The sequence below is a fragment of the Sapajus apella genome, unplaced genomic scaffold (assembly GCF_009761245.1).
Source record: "Sapajus apella isolate SASKATOON/1434 unplaced genomic scaffold, GSC_monkey_1.0 scaffold17, whole genome shotgun sequence".
Classification (NCBI taxonomy): Eukaryota; Metazoa; Chordata; class Mammalia; order Primates; family Cebidae; genus Sapajus; species Sapajus apella.
This window is the reverse complement of record NW_022436957.1, coordinates 26,189,643-26,211,174: the sequence shown is the minus strand read 5'-3', so window position 1 is coordinate 26,211,174 and position 21,532 is coordinate 26,189,643. Positions and strand designations below refer to the sequence as shown.

General features: G+C 38.8%; 1 protein-coding gene across 13 annotated transcripts in view; it reads right to left on the bottom strand.

Moving 5' to 3' along the window:
* Window positions 1-21,532, bottom strand: part of GK (glycerol kinase) — a 78,643-nt gene that overhangs the window by 36,978 nt on the left and 20,133 nt on the right. For 8 of the 13 annotated variants that reach the window (XR_004271166.1, XM_032286174.1, XM_032286175.1 and 5 more), the window contains exons 4-7: window positions 17,604-17,681; window positions 7,017-7,100; window positions 3,444-3,520; window positions 852-989 (exon numbers count right to left, since the gene is read on the bottom strand). Coding sequence is in view for 12 of the 13 variants with exons in the window: in XM_032286174.1 (XP_032142065.1) it covers window positions 852-989; window positions 3,444-3,520; window positions 7,017-7,100; window positions 17,604-17,681 (377 nt within the window). In the remaining variant the exon portion in view is untranslated. The remainder of the gene's footprint in view (window positions 1-851; window positions 990-3,443; window positions 3,521-7,016; window positions 7,101-17,603; window positions 17,682-21,532) is intronic. The other 5 variants (XM_032286178.1, XM_032286185.1, XM_032286182.1 and 2 more) reach the window with 1 other exon arrangement.

Here is a 21,532-nt window from a genome sequence, read left to right as displayed (position 1 = left end):
GTAACAACATTTTCTTTGGCTTGTCTGTAATTTTTAAATTGTCTATGTATATATTATTTTTGAAATAAAAGCAATGTCATAAAAAAAAAAAAAAGAAATTCTCACTATGATTTAGTTTCATATTATGGCTTGATTATACAAGAGACAGTTGTGTAATGTTGAAAGCAAAAGATAAAAGTACTCTAGGTATTCAGCCAGGTGCAGGGGCTCACGCTTGTAATCCCAGCACTTTGGGAGACTGAGGCGGGTGGATTACAAGGTCAGGAGTTCAAGACCAGCCTGACCAACAAGGAGAAACTTCATCTCTACTAAAAATACAAAAATTAGCCCGGTGTGGTGGCACATGCCTGTAATCCCAGCTACTCGGGAGGCTGAGGCAGGAGAATCGCTTGAACCTAGGAGATGGAGGTTGCGGTGAGCTGAGATCACACACTGCACTCCAGCCTGGGCAACGAGAGCAAAACTCCATTTCAAAAATAAAAAACAATTACTCTATGTATTTTATCCTGTTAAATAGTTATTTCTTCTAAGACATGGCTAGTAGGAAAGGAGTATATGACAGACAATAGAGAAAGGGTGCCTGAATTACTCATCCTAAAGATAATAGATAATGAGATATGGTTTTGGTAATTATCCTTCATTTTCACTGAAATAAGACAAGAAAAAATAAAGAGAAAGTAGGCAAAAATGCTGCTTGAATGGAAGCTGAAATGTTTCTGCTGCTTCTTGAGTGGTTTTCTTCATAATGCTACTAATTAAAAAGCCTGACCTGCTAGTAGAAAACAATAGGCAAGGCAGTCTAGAAAAATTTCTGAAACAATTCTCCATATAGTCATTATATTTAAACATACCCAAATAAGCCATGAATCAATAGTCCCAAAAAGAGCTCGTTTTTCTTCAACAGCCTTTTGAACTTCTCTCACATTGTCAAGGAGCCAGCGAAGTTTCACTGCACTGAAGTAGGTGCTAAGTGGAAGGCCTGTCTTGGACTAAAACAGTTGTGAACTTCAGTTAGCGAGTGAAATGTGTAACAGTTTAAAACAAAACCACCAAACCAAAGAACTCAACAAATCACAAAATATTCAAAGACTTTAAAGGCAATCCTATTGTATTATGAATAAAAATACTTTTCCTGTCTCATGGCACAGGAAATCATGTTCATGAACAAAGATTAGGGCAAAATGTTTACAGTTCAAAGGGCATCCACGTAGCAAGGTAAAGAGACAATTAAATGACACAACATCCTGTAATTAGAGAGTGACAATGTAGATATTAATTTTCACAATAAATAAGTATTGTATGTAGAACCTAGCCCAAAACTGTGCTGTTTATTTTATATTCCATGAAAATGACATATGAACTATAAAAGATCAGAGAGTATACCAAATCATAAACTAATGATCATAACCAGAAAACTGTTTTAAAACACGTAAGACTTAATAATATATTTTACATATATACACACACATATTCAAATAACATGAAATTAGTAGACACTAAAGAAGAGCTCAAAGACATGCCAAATTAAAGCAACACAGGGCTGGGTGGAGTGGCTCATGCCTATAATCCCGGCACTTTGGGAGGCCAAGGTGGGCAGATCACTTAAGGTCAGGAGTTCGAAACCAAACTGGCCAACATGGTAAAACCCCATCTCTACTAAAAATACAAAAATTAGCTGGGCATGGTGGTGCATGCCTGTTATCTCAGCTACGTGGGAGGCTGAGACAAGAGAATTGCTTGAACCTGGGAGGCAGAGATTGTAAGCTGAGATCACATCACTGCACTCCAGCCTGGACAACAGAACAAGACACTGACTAAAAAAAAAATAAAAAATAAAAAAACATAAAGCAACACAGAATTGCTCTATATAAAACAGCTGTTGCCTAAATTTAGGAAATATATTGAACGGAGGGAATGTGAACTGAAGAAAGGTTAACGGGTCAAAATGAAACACATATGTGCTTACCAATCTTCCTTGAGAATGAGTTAAACCCAACTCATTTGTGGTTAGTATATTAAACACTAAATTTATACATAAAGGCTGATTAAAGTTAACTAGTCAAGAAAATACATACACAAAAATAATACAACTATGTTTCCCCTCCCCATCCCTATTCTCATTTATCACCTAACCACAGAAAGTGATCACTTTTCCCTCTTATCTCCTGTGACTATGGTTTTGTAAGAAAATTCAAACCAAAGGATTTAATACTTTAATGCAAACTGTAAATTAAAAATTGTAACTCAAGGTTTTCTAGCTTTCTTAAAAAAATCAATGCATAAAAATAATAGGAGATAATTTATGGAAATATTTTTGGATTTGAAGGACCTAGGGTCATCCCAAAAGATGACCTGGGAAGATCCCACAAAGTCAATAGTGAGTTAGTACATAATATCTTATTTTCATGATGTGGGTAGAAAGTGTAAAAGCTGCCTAAAATGACATCAGAGAGAAAAACATGCATCTCTTGAAGTGGAGTGCAGCTAGAGGTGAGAGTGAGGGTTGGGCAGGGTGATGAAGAGAACAGAATAGAAAATGTTTATTCAGGACAAGTCTGAAGTTATTGTGGGGGGATGGAATGGTCAGATTACTGCAACTAATGGGATTACAACAATAGTTTTAGAAGAAAATGACATAAGCATCCCATTGACAAATCAAAAGGGGATAAACACACACACACACACACACACAAACAAAAACAGAAAAAAGGGACTTCCTTTTAGATGCTAGAAGAACTTGGCCTTGATCTTGCTAAAAGAAAATTCCTCAGGAGGCTGAGGCAGGAGAATTGCCTGAACCCAGGAGGCGGAGGTTGCAGTGAGCCGAGATCACGCCATTGCACTCCAGCCTGGGTAACATGAGTGAAACTCTGCCTCAAAAAAAAAAAAAAAAAAAAAAAAAAGAAAATTCCTTGTCTATTTTAAAAATTCTCTCTCCCTTCCTTTATGTGAAGAGGGATCTATATGAGGACTGAAAATTAGGCAGTTTTATTAGCCTTCTTCATGTAAACGAAGTGGAAGAGGAGTTCAATAAAGGGCTAGTGTGTCTTCTACTTTCTCTCTCTCCCTGAATCTAGATGCTTAAAAACTCAAAAGCATCCAGAACATTCTTTGATGGGCAGTAGAAAACAGCAGGGATAGATTTGGAAAGCATAGTTCAATTACAGAAAGCATCCATTGGGAAGTATGACTTAAGTCACTGAGATGCATTATAATCTCCTCCAGCCTGTCAATTTTGGGGTATTATTGTTCCAACCCACCACAGAGCAAGAAACACAGGAAGGTAAAGACTTGAGTTGGCCTCAATTATCCGGGAAAAAGATTCTATAAATTGTATCAAATAACTATTATATCATAAGATGCTTCTTTTTAGTGAAATTTGAAATCTTTTTATTTTTTAAAAAACATTCTTATAGCAAGTATACTTTTGAAGAAATGCTTACCTTGACAAAGTTATTATTTCCTGGAATTCTTTTACTAAGGCTCTCAACAGTAGACTGGGTTCTTAGATCAAGCCACACTATAAACCAAAATATAATAATAAACATGAAAAACTTCATTTAAAAAGTAAGAACTTAATGAAATCACCATCAAGGATAAAACACTGATTAGTTTCTATAAGCAATTAAAATGCTATAGCTTTTAAGAGATAGAAATTAGAAAATTAGAAATGAATGGGCATATTGTTAGAGAAAAATAAATTTTTGAGAGGATTTAAAGGTTTTATGCAAAATTACAGACCAAGTTAGGAGAATAATACAAACCTTAGAGTGCTTATTTTGTATTATTTTTATAGAACAAAACTACAAAAAATGTTTGGAATATAGGTTCTCTAAGCACACATGAGAGCAGAGAATATCTAAAAGCTAGGCAGGCTAGTTGGTAGCACAAAATGCAAAACCCAGCATCATCATACCATATATAAAGTGTGCATCTTAACAAACTAGGGAGTGATTTGTGACAAAGACAAAGTAGAGAACTTGATTCTATTACTGAGGAAACAAAAGATGCAGTCTGTTATGTATGAAATGCTTATTTACATTGAAATCTTTTCCAAGTAGACCCGGAATCATTAGGATACTTTTAAAGGTACCATTCTTTCTCTCTGCTGGACTGTAGAAAAAAATCTCAATTTGAATGGATCAACATTATCTTTACTAAGTAGCTATCATCTACTTTCTAACCCCCTGGTAGAAAGAATGTCTGTTTTGCTTCATGATAGAAGGCTTAAGGAAGAGGAAACATTAAATAGTATATAAAGTAATTCTGAAAGGCAGCCAATAGAATCAGCTGAGCTTTATTTGCCAGATTTAAGTTTTGTACTTAACTTTGATAACTCTTCATCTATTTGTGGTCATTTGATATTTTTAGGACACTGACTGTACTCAGATACTTCCTGAAAAGACTTAGTCTCATAGTCTATTTAAAGGACTCCAAGAAAGACTATACAAGCTTGCCCACTGCCACACATTTGAATGCTAGCAATCATTATGTAGTTTGGTTAACTCTTCAATATTACTCCATTCTATTCATTAAAAAACCAGTTCTTTCCTGTAGTGAATTTTAATCAGTTCTTTCTAATTACTTATGCTGTTATTTCTCTGGAGGGTCTCGCACTTCATTTGACAGTGGCTACTTCCAACAAGATTTAAACTGGAAACTTCAAGACAAGAAACTGGTGTCTGTAGGTGGGAAAAGCAGCAAGAAAAGACTCATTACAAACAAGAAAACAGGAGGGAAAAGAGAAAGACCATGAAAATAGATGGCCTGTAATAGATGACATCTGCATTTGCTGCCTAGTATCTTCTCCTCCTGCATCCGTTGGGGAGAGGTATTTCGAATTCTTTTTAGGAAATCAGTCCTCCCTCATCCTCAGCCATGTAGTGTGCCGGAGATTTGATCTGACTCCCAGCTCCAGGAATGGGTCTGGACCCCAGTGACTGGATCAGGAGAGAACATGTGGTCAAAGAAGTGTGTGCTCAGTCTGCAAGAGTCCCTCTTCTCAGCCGACCTTGGCAGTGTGTGGCGTGGGCCTGCTGCCCTCATGAAAGGAGGAATATGCCACATCAGGAGTCATCCCAGAAAAGGCAGGCTTGGGGGGATGCAGATGATACTCTCTGAGTCTGTAATCCAACAGCACCTGAACTTATCTACCCTTGGATTGCTGCTTCCATGGGAGAAAGACCTCCCCTCTGCTTTAAACTTCATTTAGTTGAAATTGAATTTTCTATCATTTGCACTGTGATTGAAAGCCATTAGTGACTTCATCATGGAGGTGGCAAGATCTCCCATGTCCAGTGAACGAAGGCAGTCTACTTTTACACAGTGACAGTGCTGTATGACTGTGACAAAAGTGGACCTCCCTTACAGGTGTTACTGGCTTACAAAAATAACTAGAAAAAGAAGAATTAGAAAAGTTTTAAATCTATGATAGGTAGAATTAACAAGCACATCTCAATCCTCAGTGTTTCAAACTATAGTGAGCCATGAGTTTAAAAATGAATTTAGTGAGGTTTGATTACCTACTTTAAAAATTGAAATAGGATGAATTCGAATGGAAAATATCAGAGTTCACTGTACTGGGTAAGATAAATATTGATTTGTGAAACTTTTGTTTTAGTTATGTGGATTTGCTGAATCATTAAGTAAAACGTAATTCTTACCAAGGGACATGAACAAATACATTTGAAAGCCACTGCTCTAGGCTTTTTTGGTTAATGACTTAAAATATTCTAGAGCAGTGTTTTTTCATATTTTAATGGATATAACATTCACAAGGGAGCTTAAAGATGGGTTCCATCCCCATAAATTCTAAGATAGTAGTTCTGGGAAAGAGGCCCAGAAATCTTGACTTTTAAATAGGTGCCCCATTTTGAGAAACACTGCTAGACTTCACAGCAGTGGTTCTTTCCTATAAAGCACACCAGAACTACCTGGAAAACCTTAAAATCCAGGCCCTACCTTGCAAGATTCTGGTTGCAGGTCTAGGCAAGGCCTGAGCCCTGAGCCTGTATATTCTCTATGCTTTTGTTAAAAGTATCTCAAGTAATTCAGTAGAATACTAAAACATGAGAACCTCTTTTCTTTCTCTTTATCTCCCTCTCTCTCTCTCTTTTTTTTTTTTCTTTTCTGGAGACAGTCTCTCGCTGTCACCGAGTCTGGAGTGCAGTGACGCAATCTCAGCTCACTGCAGCCTCCGCCTCCTGGAAGAAACTCTCCTTTTCAAGAGCATGTTCTTTAAAATACTTGGTGTGTTTCAATTATTTGTTAAAAAAAAAAATCTAACCCCCTCCCACCCCCGATAATCAGGTGGTTCCCTGAGTCCCATTGCCCCTGTGATGCTATTGCTCCTTGGCAAGGACCACTTAGACACTTTATTCCTCACTTGAAAGTTTGCAGCTATGACTGACAATAGTGGTAAATACACAGTTAAATCCTCACCACAAAGAATCAAAACATTGGATGTGAAATCAGGGAGACCAAAATTCAAAGTTTGGCCTTGCCACCAATAAGCTATGTGACTTAGGCAACTCATTTTACCCTTCTTGGTCTGGATTCTCTAAACACAAAATAAGGAGGCTGGACTAGATAGTCTCTAAAGTCTTTCTCCTTCCATTGTTTCATGATCATAGAAAGCTGTCATAATTACTTTGATCTTATAGTCAGACGTTAAGGCAGTTAGAATACATGGAATGCATTAGTAAAACTGCCAAAGAGAAAAATATCAGTGGTTGGTACACTACCAAGCAATTCACAAATGCTTAAAATTAATTGAATTAAGAACAAAACAATTAGAAAACTCATTAAAGAAGCTAAGATGGCAGAATTAGATTTGCAGAAGAGACCAAAAGCCAAAAGGAAGACCCCCCAAGCTAGAGGACTAAGCCCCTTGTGTCGGTAATTTCTGAGAACAATCAAAAGAAATGACAGATCCAGATCTGGCAGCAGAAGTCAATTTTCCCCAACATATAGGACTTGGGAGGCTGGGAAGTGAGCAATAGCCAGAGCACCAATACCTGAGGAAGTACCAGCAGCTGGAACTGAAGAGCCAGAGGGAACAACGGCAACTGGAACTGAAGGGCCAGGAGAAACTGGAGCAGCTGGAGCATTAGAAGAAATAAGGGCAATTCATGCTAGAGATGGCCAGGTTCAAGGTCTCTTGTTGACCATGTAGGAAATGGTAGATCACTTGGGCAAGTTCATCAGAATGAACATTTTTCTACACATTGGAGTGTAGAAAAAGAAAAGGCAGAAGCATGGAGCAGAAAGGGAACAAAGGAAGTCCAGTATGAATCTCTGATTCAATAATATTTCCATTTGGACGAAGACCAGGTAAATACCTGCTTCTTGTTTAGGATGACTCTTCTCTACCTGGCAACATATATGCATCCTAATTAGAAAAGTGGCTCAGGTGGTACATGACTACTTGTTCAACCACTAAATTGAAATGATACATGATGTTCTGAGGAAGCACAATCCTAGGGGATGTTAGACAAGAATGGCAAGGAGCATGCTACAGTCTGTGTTGTGGCCATCTACTCTAAGACATGAAAGGGCTGCTTTGGGAAGGGAGGCCCCCAAAAAAGCAACTTTCCTGGTAAGACAGCTGGGAGTAAAGGGCACCTCCACAGAAGGGAACAACATGTCTAGAGGGAACAGGGGATTGCTAACTTCCAAAGTAATTAGGAAAAAAATAGAAGGAAAACAGATGCCAGGGAGTCCAGAACACTAGAGAGCCCACTTCTAGAAGGTACGTCTCTCCCCTTATCTACACCAAGTAAAGCAGAATTAAATGGTTAAGACCATCAAATAGGTAAGTTAGTAAAACAACTTGGATGATCTGAATTTATTTGTATAAAATAAAGTCACATCCAATCTGTCTGGTAGATTTAGTTTGTTCTGGAAAAAAACAAAAGTTTGAAGAGTGAAGATAAATGTAGTTCCCTTAATCCCCAGGGACTAGAGTTAGTGACATAGTAACAGTACAGAGAAATAAATTATTTTTAAAATATTTAGAATAATAAAAAAGCATAAATTTGCAGTTTTTTGTTAGTCATAACAATAGAAGAAAAAACACAATAAAGTAAAAAAAAAAAAACCCACTAAAATCATCTAGCTGATTTCCAGTTGACTAGAAACAAAGGCAAATAATAAATCTCTGAGATGGTCTGTCACGAGCTGCTAGGGTGATAGGAAGTGAAGTGAAGGTGAGGCTCCAAGTTACGGAATACATCCTAAGCACAGACTGCTGACAGTTACACAGTGTTATTAGGTTGTTTCTCCTACAAGAGACATGATAGTAAAACAGATTTAATTATGGTATTTTACCATTTGCCAAAAGCTAAGCTATTAATTAAACTGGGTAAGTGGTCATTTGCAAGGTAGAAGAGACTATATTGATAGCTGCCCTTCACCTGATGATATTCTCAGAAACAGGTGGGGCCAAAAGTAAAACAGAGAACTGGGGAAGAACGACTTATTTACATATATGCCAAAAGGCGGGGGCTGAAACCAATTTCAGCACTTAGGTATATAAATGCCAAAATATCAATGACTGACTTGAGTGTGTGCGATCCCAGGTAGGCTCTGCATTTCCCCTAGGAATACCTGTCATGTATAAACCAATCATTTTATCTAGCATTACTGGATGAAAAGGCCATCAGCCAGTTCAGAAGAGTGGCCCTCGCTAACAATTACTGAAGCCTTATAGTCCGTCAGGCCCTGGTTTAAGTATACATGGATGAACTCACTGATCTACACCTCAAGCCTATAAGGTCTACACTTTTCATCCCCCCAGTTTAACTGTCAAGGGAACAGGCACAGAATGGTAGGAAGTGGAAAAGCTAGGATTTTCCCAGAGCCTGAATCCAGAATTAAACCTCTACATAGGTATAGCCATGATGATAACACATTTTTTTTTTTTTTTTTTTTTTTTTTTTTGAGATGGAGTCTCACTCTGTTACCCAGGCTGCACTCAGCTCACTGAAATCTCCGCCTCCCAGGTTCAAGCGATCCTCCTGTCTCAGCCCCCCTAGTAGCTGGGATTACAGGTATGTACCTCCATGGCTGGCTAATTTTTGTATTTTTAGTAGAGATGGGATTTTGCCATGTTGGCCAGGCTGGTCTTGAACTCCTGACCTCAGGTGAACCACCTGCCTCGGACTCCCAAAGTGCTGGTATTATAGGCATGAGCCACCGCACCCGGCTGACATCACAGTCTTAATGGGATAAAAATAAATATTAAAGATTGGAGAACAAAGCTGAAACCTAAGTCAGTTTCTTTTTACTTGGCCAGATTTGAAGAATTCAATCACTGCAAAATACAGCAGTATTTCTTTACCCAGGATTGAGGGAGATGTAAGATTTTCAAAGAATGCTATAATAATGGAATTTTTTAATGGAAAATAAGTGGATCTTGATAAAGCTGAAAATTCTAGATTTTACAAAAGTAAAAAAACCTCCTCCCACAAAGAATGAATCTTAAAAAAAAAAAAAAAAAACCATACTTTTATTGTTTAAGGGTAAGTGTGCTTAGGTGGTTTGTCATCTACGGTTTTCTTTTCTGTTGATTCTTTGAAACTTAAGCCAGTTCCAGAAAAGATAAAAGGATTGAGTTCAAGGTTCAGATCTCAACACATGATCACATAGGTTTAATAATTGGCCAAGTATTCACCGGGCACGGTGGCTCAAGCCTGTAATCCCAACACTTTGGAAGGCCTAGGCGGGCGGATCACCTGAGGTCAGGAGTTTGAGACCAGCCTGACCAACATGGAGAAACTTCATCTCTACTAAAAATACAAAATTAGACAAGCATGGTGGCACATGCCTATAATCTTCGCTACTTGGGAGGCTGAGGCAGGAGAATCACTGGAACCCGAGAGGCGAAGGCTGCCACTGCACTCCAGCCTGGGCAACAAGAGTGAAACTTCATCTCAAAAAAAAAAAAAAAAATTAGCCCTGTATAAACCAGTATGTTTAAAAAAAATGTAAAAACAATAACCAATCTTTAAAATTGCAACACTCTGCATAAAGAGTTTTGTGTGCCATTGGGAACTTTAAATCCAACATCTTAGAAAAAAATATTTGCACTACCATTTAAATACAGAAAAATGTTTCAGAGACAATGAAATTATTTTTGTGAGTGGTTTTCTTTAATATACTAAAAGTGTTAAACCAGGGACTCTTGCCTTGCTGGATTAGTCCCTACCATGAATGGTATTTTTATGTTAAATCAAGAATTCTGCTCTATGGAAAGCTACCAGAGTGAGGGTTATATTGCTCTATATTTACCATGCATACCAATCAATTGCAGTGGTGAGTGAGCAAACTTGGCCAATTAGGGGGAAATACAGCTAGGCCATTCTAGTTAGGACAGAACATTTTCGTGGTAGTGTCAGTAAAATGTGTGTGTAAACATACTAAACATCACTGATTCAAGCCTTCTCCCACTTCACATTTTAATTACTTGGGTAGTTTTGTGCTTCTTGATCAGTTTAGTATGTGGCTTATTTATTTTTTCAATAATACTTAGAAGACAACCAGTTATGTAGACCATTAATAAAAGCTGGTTTTGGAAGGAGAAGGTTTAGAAAAGTGGGTGGGTAGAGGAAACCCTGTGAAAGGGAATATTGAAGAGAATGCTGAAAGGGAGAGAGAGAAATACCAGGAGGACTAGGATAACTGAAGAGAGGCAAGAGAAGCCAAAGGCCTGCTTCAGATCCAGGGCCACAAAGCTCTTGCCAATCCACCAATGAGGTCATTATTGTAAATGCTTGCATCATGGCACAGTGGCTGGGAAGCAGCGATGCAAAGTGATATTTCCCCATTTTAGATATCACGTTAATGTTTACCTTGTTAATCACAGAATTAACACATAAATTCTAAAAATATATAGAACTTCTAAATTAGGCCATCTGTTCCCCAATGGACCCACTTAAACTTGTTTCTATGTTTATAATTGTATCTGTTAGAAAAGATGTCAATAAATATACCTTTATTGCAAGCAAAAGCAAATAGCGGCCAGGAGCGGTGGCTCATGCCGGTAATCCCAGCACTTTGGGAGGCTGAGGGGGGCGGATTACCTGAGGTCAGGAGTTTGAGATCAGCCTGACCAATATGGAGAAACCCCGTCTCTACTAAAAATACAAAATTAGCTGGGCATGGTGGTGCACTCCTGTAATCCCAGCTACTCGGGAGGGAGGCTGAGGCAGGAGAATCACTTGAACCCCGGAGGCAGGGGGTTTCGGTGAGCCAAGATCATGCCACTGCACTCCAGCCTGGGCAACAAAAGTGAAACTCTGTCTCAAAAAAACGTGTCATACAAAAAAAAAAAACCCAAAAAACAAAAACAACAAAAAAATAGCTCTTATCACTCTTTAACTTCACCAAGCCTATGCCATAGGCACCAATGATATCCTGAAGTTCTCCTAACTAGGTTTTCCTGTTACTGTAGTGGGGGTGAGTGAATTACTACTTATCAAGTGTCCCTGAGGCATAAACAAAGGAGGCCACATAGAAGTTTTTAAAAAGGGAAACAGAAGCTGCTCCTCTCATATGCTTGTCTGTAAAAATTATGCTCATCTGGCCAGGCACAGTGGCTCATGCCTATAAACCCAGCACTTTGGGAGGCCGAGATGGGAGGATCACTTGAGGCCAGGAGTTCAAGACCAGCCTACTCAACATAGCGAGACCATATCTCTATTTAAAATATATATACTTATATACAGCTATATATTCTGTTATATAATTTAGTAAGACAGAGACATGAAGAGGAAAAGGACAGGCCTAGAGTAACAGAGATTTACAAGAGAAATAGACAAGGAAGGAAGAAAACATACAAAGAGACTGCTGTGGACTGAATATATGTGTCTCCTCCAAATTCATATGTTAAAATCTTAACCCCTAATATGATGGTCTTAGGAGATGGGAGAGATAAACTAGGTCTTGAGGGTGGAGCCCTCATTAATGAGATCAGTACCGTCATAAAAAAAGGAGAGAGCTTGCTTTCTTTTTATCTACTCTCTGCCATACGAGGATGAGAAGACAGTCATCTGCAAACCAGGAAATAGGTCCTCACTAGACACCAGAGGGGTGTGAGCACCTTGATCTTGAATTTCTAGCTTCCAGAACTATGAGAAATAAATTTCTACTGTGTGAGCCACCCAGCCTACGATATTTTTGTTATAGCAGCCTGAACTGAGACAGAAAAACACTATAAAACCCACAGACTGTAATATAAACAAAGCAAAAGAAGGTCAAAGACAAATATATGTGAAAATCTCATTGTTTCCATCCATCCTACCTTGTGTTGCTTTAGAACAAAACTGCTAAAGATTTAATATTATGTTGGTATTTTCAACTGAAGACCTACATGGAGATATGATACTTGAGTATCTTCCTGGATCAAATAAAATTGGAGAGAGAATCTATCCTTGTCATTTCTTAGTGGCTTCTCAGCTAATTATTCCTTCTCTCTCCTCCTTTTCTATTTCCCTTTCTCCTTCTAGCTTCCAAACCCCTATCCTTAGTTTCCATAGCACAAAGGCAAGTACAAGGTCTTGCTGGCTTGTCACTATATGCCAAAGGTCATCACAAAACCTAGCACACAGAAAAGCACTTAGTCTTTCATTGAATTAATTTTACATTAATTACTATAGTGAATTCATCTATAATAAATTGAGATTATCACATCTATGGTATCAACTTTGTCTACATTTTGAACCGTCTAATTTCTCATTGCCCAGAATTAGCTTCCATTACAAGTCCAATACTCACCTTGTCCAAAACAAGGTCATTTTTTCTCTCAGGTTGGTACCCGCTAAATATTATTTAATTTCCTTCTGTTCTCTGAGGGTGAAAATCGCATGAGCCTGCTTTATTTTTTCCCTCCTGTTTATGCCCTATCCAATGTATAAACAATAAAATTTTTGTTGTTTATAAATTATCCAATCTAGAGTATTTTGTAATAGTAACCTGAATGGACTAAAACAATGAGTTAGTTGCCTAGTGTATCAAGTCTACACTACTTTGCACAGCTTTTGGTGACCTCTATATCCTCACCAACTCCTAGCATATTTCACCTTCATTTCCTAAGAATTTTTTCACTGGATATAAAACCGTATGTGGAAGTTACTTTCTTTGAGTACTTTATAAAGATTTCATTCCATTGCATTCTGACTTCCTTTGTTTCCATTGACAACTTAGCTGAAAGTCAGGGTCAACTCTGTTGAAGATTATATATCTTTTTTCCTCAGCCTACTTCAAAACTTTATATCTTCATATTCTAGCATAAGTATGGTCTTCTGTGTATGTCTCTTGCCTAGGGATTGTAGTGCTTCTTGAATCTGCAGCTTGCTATCTTTCGTCAGTTTTGAAAACTTTCTCCCATTATCTGTCAAATGTTATTTCTGCCTCGTTTTCTCTCTTTCCTTTCCTTCTGGAACTCCAATTACAAATGGCAAAATTCTTCACCTTATCCCATATTTATCCTATATTATTTTCTGCATTTTCTAAACTTTTGTTTGTCTGTGCTTCAGTCTAAATATTTTACTTACTCTCTCTTCCAGTTCTAATTTCTCTTCCAGTTCACAAATTCATCTTCAGCTATGTCTATTCTGATGGTAAAACCCCATCAATTGAGTTCTCAATACACTTCTAGAATTTCCATTTTAAAATGGACTTCCAATTATTTGCCAAGATAATCAATCTCAATCTTGTCAATTAATTCCTTGAACATATTAATTATGGCTATTTTAAAGTCTGGAAACTCCAGTATGTGAATTTCTTGAGTCTGTTTCTAATGTCACTTGTTTCTGTTGGTTTTCAGTCACGTTTTGTATGTATGTTTTTTTTAATAGAAAACTAAATAATGCATATGAAAAATTCTAGAGATTTGAGCCTCTAGATAATGTTGTCTTCCTCCAGAAAGGATTTACTTTTTCTTCTGAAAGGAAGTTAGGGCCGGACACGGTGGCTCACGCCTGTAATCACAGCACTTTGGGAGGCTGAGACGGGCGGATCATGAGGTCAGGAGTTCGAGACCCACTTGACCAACATGGTGAAACACCATCTCTACTAAAAATACAAAAATTAGCTAGGCGTGGTGGTGCTTGCCTGTAATCCCACCTACTAAAGAGGCTGAGGCAAGAGAATTGCCCGAACCTGGGAGGTGGAGGTTGCATTGAGCCAAGATCATGCCACTGCACTCCAGCCTGGGCGACAGAGTGAGACTTTGTCTCAAAAAAAAAATAAATAAATAAAAATAAAAATAAAAATTCAAAAAAAAGAAAGGAAGGAAGTTAGGCTACTAGCATTAGCAATCTCAGACCACCTTAATCCAATCAGGGTTAAAGATCATTTGAATCTGGGCTTCAATTCCTGTGAGATTTGATTTATTTTTGGTTTACCTCACTTCCAGGATTTGACCTTTCATAGTTCCAGTCCAAAGTCTGGGATTTTACCAATACTCATCCCCACCCTTGGTAGCCCCGGACTCTACCTTTTGTCTCCTTATCTTTATTGACCTGTGAAAAGTGTGGCTTAGCCTGTCAGATACTCCTGTCAGAATCTACAGATATCTCTAGGGGAGATAATCAACTCCAAATGCCAGGCTTATGTCTCTGGGCTTTCCTTTGCTCCTCAATGCCTTGGTAGCCTTCCAGTTCTTCAGAATTCTGTTTCATTTTCATCCAGTGTTTTTTGGCTGTTTTCAGCATACTGGTGTGTTTGAAACAACCCATTCTACCATCATGGGATGCTAAACTCTCCTTTATCATCTGTTTTGGCTCAAGCTGCCTCATGTGTTAAGTCTATACTATACTGCATGGCTTTCAGCCCTCTCTATATCCTCACCAACCCCTGGCTATTCAAATTAGAAGACAAGCTTTGAGGTTGGAGAGTGTTTATGTTTAAACTGTGGCTTTACTTATAACTACATGGCATTGGACAAGTTATAGAGCTTTTCCACAATTAATTTATAAAATAGGGGTAGTATAATCTGTTTCACAGGGTCAGTGAGATTAAAGAATATGGGTAAAATACTTAGCACAATCCCAAAGTAATAGCAGTTAGCACTTACTGAGTATTATTGTCACTGCTAGTTCTAATAAAAATAAAACAAAAAAATGAGTCAACTTATGTCATCCATTTCTTTACTCTGGCAAAATATTTGTACACATTTTCACCTTCATAGCTTGTTCACATTATTCTTCAATTTTCTCTTTTCCTAATGCAATCCAACATATGCTTCAAGGCCCAAATGAAGTTCAACCTCCATTATGAAAAGTATTTCAAAACTTCAAAATCCATACTGATATGTACTTGCTCTAATTCCTATTCAACTTCTCAACCCATTATTTATCAACTCTTCCCTAATTTTGTTTTATGGATTGTTCCCTGGTTTTCTCTTTCCAAAACTAGATTATAAAGTGCTTACAAAAACAGCCAATATAATTTGTGTCTTTTATAGTACCCAGGATAACACCAAACATGTAAGAGGTTCTCAAAACATGTATGTGGCTCAGGATAGAAGAAAAGAGTTCCTCACATCCTATGAACATTTGAATTAATACTGCAAAGCACGTAGAATTGGGGAGAGGCACAGAGGGACTCAGGCAGAAGAAAAGGAAATAAATAAGCACAGGACAGAAAGATTTTCTAGTAAAACATTTACTTAAATCTTTACTGTAAGCATAACTTCAGCTTACCTAGTTGCGTTATTAGAAAAATAACAATTCAAAGTCCAAAGTTTTATTTTTACAATTTAATGTTTAGAATTTAACTGGAACTGGCTGGGTGTGCCAAAGCGGACGGATCACTTGAGGTCAAAAGGGAGGGGAGCACTACACACTGGGGTCAGTTGTGGGGACATAGGGGAGGGACGGTGGGGGGTGGGGAGCTGGGGAGAGATAGCAAGGGGAGAGATGCCAGATGTAGGTGATGGGGGAAAAAAAAAAAAAAGTTTGAGACCAGCCCGGTGAAACCCCGTCTCTACTAAAAATATAAAAATTAGCCGCACGTGATGGTGCACACCTATAATCCCAGCTACTCAGCAGGCCAAGGCATGAAAATCACTTGAACCCAGGAGGTGCAGTGAGCCAAGATCGTGCCACTGCACTCCAGCCTGGGTGAAACAGGAAGACTCTGTGTCAAAAAAAAAAAAAAAAAAGGCTCAGAATTTAACTGGAACTTTCTGGTTTGCCTGAGCAGGCTCTTCCTTTCATTGAGAAAACAAAAGAAAGTAAAACCTTAACTAGTTCAGGAAGTTAGCTAACAGTGATCTGTCAAAGCATACTCTCCTAAGTACTAGCCATTAAACAGTCTGTTTTACTTACATTCAAAATGAACTACTCATGAGAATGAGAACAAAATAAACATTTTAAAAATGTGCTTTTGCCTGACATGGTGGCTCACGCCAATAATTCCAGCCCTTTAAAAGGCTGAAACGGGTAGATCACTTGAGGTCAGGAGTTCAAGCCAGCCTGGCCAACATTGTGAAACCAATCTCTACTAAAAATATATTTAAAAAAAAATAAAGAAAAAGAAATAGCTAGGGTTGGTGGTGGGTGACTGTAATCCCAGCTACTCAGGAGACTGAGGCAGGAGAATCGCTTGAACCCAGGAGGCAGAGGTTGCAGTGAGCCAAGGTTGTGCCATTGCACTCCAGCCTGAGCAACAGTAAGACTCTGTCTCAAGGAATTAAAAAAAAAAAACCCCTTTAGTACAACTTTTAGGAAAAGATGTACTAAAAGGATCTTTGGTTGTAATTCTTTGAAATTTTTTGAGAATTTAATTTTTTATCATAAATACAGAAAACATACTAAATGCTTTCTTATAATACAAAAACATTAAATATCTTAACCTTTAATAAAGATTATTCCCCCAAAATTATCCCCTCTGATAATTTCTGATTCCATTTCCCACCCCACAACCTAGTATTTTATTGATAAAAAAAATTGTGCTTTGCTATTTGACATAATGAAGTCTTTAGTGATTGTAATTTAGAACAAAATTTTCCTTTTAGGAAGTGGTAGTGTCATTCAGTGTTCAACAACTGTCATATGCTAATAATGATGCTAAAATATACTCAGGATCATTTACATCTAATAAGATATAATATCTAAAAGTGGTACATTTGAGATTTGGGGTTTTTTAATTCCTGCTCAAATAGCCACATTTATAGCAGAAGCAGCTAAAATTCGGATTTTTTAACCTTAGAAGAGTAATTCAAATTCCTAAATGGAAAGATAAACACACAAGTACTTTATAGAAAAATGACTATGAACATATGTAATTTTAATTTTTTGAGGGTAAGGAGGTAAGATCTCTTTTAGATGTCACAAACAGCAGGGGTTATAAAACAATTTGGCAAAATTGTAAGACAATCAGCAAGAGGAGAGAGCATGGGAGAGTTAATTCAATATGTGAATCTATATGATCCAAAAATTGTAAATATACAACAGTTAATTTCTTAGAGGACTCTTCTGCCCTTCCCATCAGATTATAGGGAACATGACTGCATTCTTTTTTAGCAAGGTATTTTAATATGACTACATTTGCAATGTGAAGAAAGGACCTACATTTGAGATCCATGCATGACAGCTTACCCACAGCATTGTAGAGAGGCTCTCCAGTTAACTTGTCCCAGACTACAGTGGTTTCTCTCTGGTTGCTGACGCCAATAGCTTTAAAGAGAAAGTTAAACAGAAGGAAGTCAACAATTTAACAAGTAGAAAACTACTTCAGGAGAATAGCTCTGATCTTTACTTATAGACACAACTAAACATAACAAGTCAATAAAATATTTGAAACATTTGTAGTTATATTAGTTTATTTTCTTGTAGTGGCTCCAGAGGAAGTCAATACTCAATGCCAAGTGTTTCTTTTCATTTCCACATACTCATTCCAACTTTACTACTAGCACACAATGACATGGACCCAGATCAATACCCAAATAAAAGACACACTGGTTGCTTTAAGGAATGCAATAACTTTGCAAATTTGTAATACCCAATTTACTTTTCTGAACAGACCAATAATTAACTTATTCATTTGTTTACCAATTGCTACAAGAAGTTTCCCTCCCTATGTGTGTGCATTTATGTGTGTGTGTGTGTGTGTGTGTGTGTGCATGCATATCTACATTTTAAGAAAATAGCTATGGAGAAAATCCTTCATGCTGAGCATACTTATATGACGGTTTGTTAGGAATTCAGTTTTATTCATGTGTTTTAATAATATGTCACAATACATAAGAATTTAAATAAAGCATAAACATATTACATAATGACATTTACATTATATTGACTTACATAAAACAAGTACTGTATGTAGTGTAAGTTACTATAAGTAAACACTAACCCACACTATCTTATTCAATTCAGCTTGGTTGAGCTAAATTGGAGGTTTCCAGACTTGACTGTACTTTAGAATCAACTGAGGAGCCGGGCGCGGTGGCTCAAGCCTGTAATCCCAGCACTTTGGGAGGCCGAGGCGGGTGGATCACGAGGTCAAGAGATCGAGACCATCCTGGTCAACATCGTGAAACCCCGTCTCTACTAAAAATACAAAAAATTAGCTGGGCATGGTGGTGCGTGCCTGTAATCCCAGCTACTCAGGAGGCTGAGGCAGGGGAATTGCCTGAACCCAGGAGGCGGAGGTTGCGGTGAGCCGAGATCGTGCCATTGCACTCCAGCCTGGGTAACGAGAGCGAAACTCCCGTCTCAAAAAAAAAAAAAAGAATCAACTGAGGAGCTTTTAAAAAATACCAATGTCCAACCAGGTGCAGTGGCTCACGCCTGTAATTCAGGACCTTGGGAGGCTGAGGCAGGCGGATCATGAGGTCAGGGATTTGAGACCATCCTGGCCAACATAGTGAAACCCCATCTCTACTAAAAAAATTAGCTGGATGTGGTGGCGGGTGCCTGTAATCCCAGCTACCTGGGAGGCTGAGGCAGGAGAATTGCTTGAACCTGGGAGGCGGAGGTTGCACTGAGCCAAGATTGCACCACTGCACTCCAGCTGGGGCAACAGTGTGAGACTGTCTCAAAAAAAAAACAAAAAAAAACAACCAATGTCAAAGCCCTAGTAAAAACATTCCAATTTAACTGGCCTGGGAGATGGGATGTGAGTGTTGGTATGGGTCCCTAAAATTTACCCAGGTGATTCTAATGTGCATCCTGGATGGAACACACTGGTGGCTAAAGAATCCAGCTCTTGCTGGGTGCGGTGGCTCAAGCCTGTAATCCCAGCACTTTGGGAGACCGAGGCGGGTGGATCACGAGGTCAAGAGATCGAGACCATCCTGGTCAACATGGTGAAACCCCGTCTCTACTAAGAATACAAAACATTAGCTGGGCATGGTGGTGCGTGCCTGTAGTCCCAGCTGCTTGGGAGGCTGAGGCAGGAGAATTGCCTGAACCCGGGAGGCAGAAGTTGCGGTGAGCCAAGATCACGCCATTGCACTCCAGCCTGGGTAACAAGAGCGAAACTCTGTCTCAAAAAAAAAAAAAAAAAAGAATCCAGCTCTTCCAGAATTTAAGATTAGGACAGACCTTAAAGTCTGTATAACCAACAATACTTCTTAAGCTCAAATCTTCTCTAGAATCACCTGTCATGACCACCCAGACAGCACTTCTAGTAACAAGACACTCACTACATCTCTCAAGGCAGAACAATCTCTATTGGACAACTTTGGTGGGTGTTTTTTTTTTTTTTTTTTTTTTTTTTTGTAAATCCTCCTGACTGGAAAATGTAGCAAGACCCCATCTCTACAAAAAATAAAATAATTAGCCAGATGTGGTAGTGCATAACTGTAGTACTAGCCACTCAGGGGACTGAGGCAGGAGGATTGCTTGAGCCCAGGAGTTTAAGACCAGCCTGGGCAATGTTGTGAGACCAAGTCTTTATAAAAAATTTTTAAAAATTAGTCAGAGGCATGGTGCGGTGGCTCACACCTGTAACCCCAGCAATTTGGGAGGCTAAGGTGGGCAGATCACCTGAGGTCAGGAGCTCAAGACCAGCCTGGCCAACATGGCAAAACCCTGTCTCTACTAAAAATACAAAAAATTAGCAGTGGTTGCAGCATGCACCTGTAATCCCAGCTACTTGGGAGGCTGAGGCAGGAGAATCGCTTGAACCCAGAAGGCAGAGGTTGCAGTGAGCTGAGATTGTGCCACTGCCATCCAGCCTGGGTGACAAAGTGAGACTGCATCTCAGAAAAAAAAAAAAAATCCAGGTATGCTGGTGTGTTCCTTTAGTCCCAGCTACTCAGGAGGATTCCTTAAGCCCAGGAGTTCAAAACTAGCCTGGGCAACATAATGGGACCTTGTTTCTACAAAAAAATTAAAAAAACAACTGGGGGGTATGGTGGTGCACACCTGTAGTCCCAGCTACTTAGAAGGACTGCTTGAACCCAGGAGTGCAAGTTTGCAGTGAGTTATGATGGTGTCACTGAAACTCCAGTCTGGGCAACAGAGTGAGACCCTGTCTCAAAAAAAAATTCATCAATAAAACTCATTTTCTGTGTAGCTTCCACCTCCCGATCTTAGTCATATTCTTTGGAGATATATAGAATAAAGGTAATCCTTCTTCTATATGCCAGTCTTTCAAAAACTTGAAGCAGTTCTTTTATACATCAAGTCTTCTCTTCTGCTGTCTAGGCTAAACAATCCAATTTCCTTCAACTGACCCCGCCTAAACACGACATGGTTTAAAGTCCCTTTATCACCACGCCTACGAACATGCAATTATATGTCCACATCACTCAAATTGTACACCCAGAACAAAACACAATACTCTAGGAATGTTCTAAGCAGCACAGAGCTGAGGGGGATCCATCAGCTCCTTTGTTCTAATACTATTTATCCAATGCAGATTGACTTACTTTATTTAACATCTTTTCTAAAACTACCTATTGGGCGGTATGCTCACTACCTGGGTGATGGGATCTGTACCCCAAAGATAATTGAGATTCTACTCCAAAGAAATTTAGAGGTATAGAGTACAGGGAACAGATTCTCGGTAAGACAAAAATGTTTATAAAAGTAAATAAAGAAGAGAAAGGGGCCGGGCGCGGTGGCTCACACCTATAATCCCAGCACTTTGGGGGGCCGAAGTGGGTGGATCACGAGGTCAAGAGATCGAAACCATTCTGGCCAACATGGTGAAACCTCGTCTCTACTAAAAAATACAAAAATTAGCTGGGCGTGGTGGCATGTGCCTGTAATCCCAGCTATTCGGAGGCTGAAGCAGGAGAAGTGCTTGAATCCGGGAGGTGGAGGCTGCAGTGAGATCGCGCCACTGCACTCTAGCCTGGCGCCAGGCAACAAAGCAAGACTCTATCTCAAAAAAAAGAAAAAGAAGAGAAAGGAGTATGAAGGGATAAATGGGGCTGGGAATCAATGGCGACTTGGTTCTGACTGATGTAGCAACAGGAGATGGATTACCAGCACAAGTGGAGGGAAGAGCTCCAAGTAGGGCAGAAGGCTATTGCTGCCCTTGTGATGAAGGAAAGTTGGCAGGAGATCCAGATATT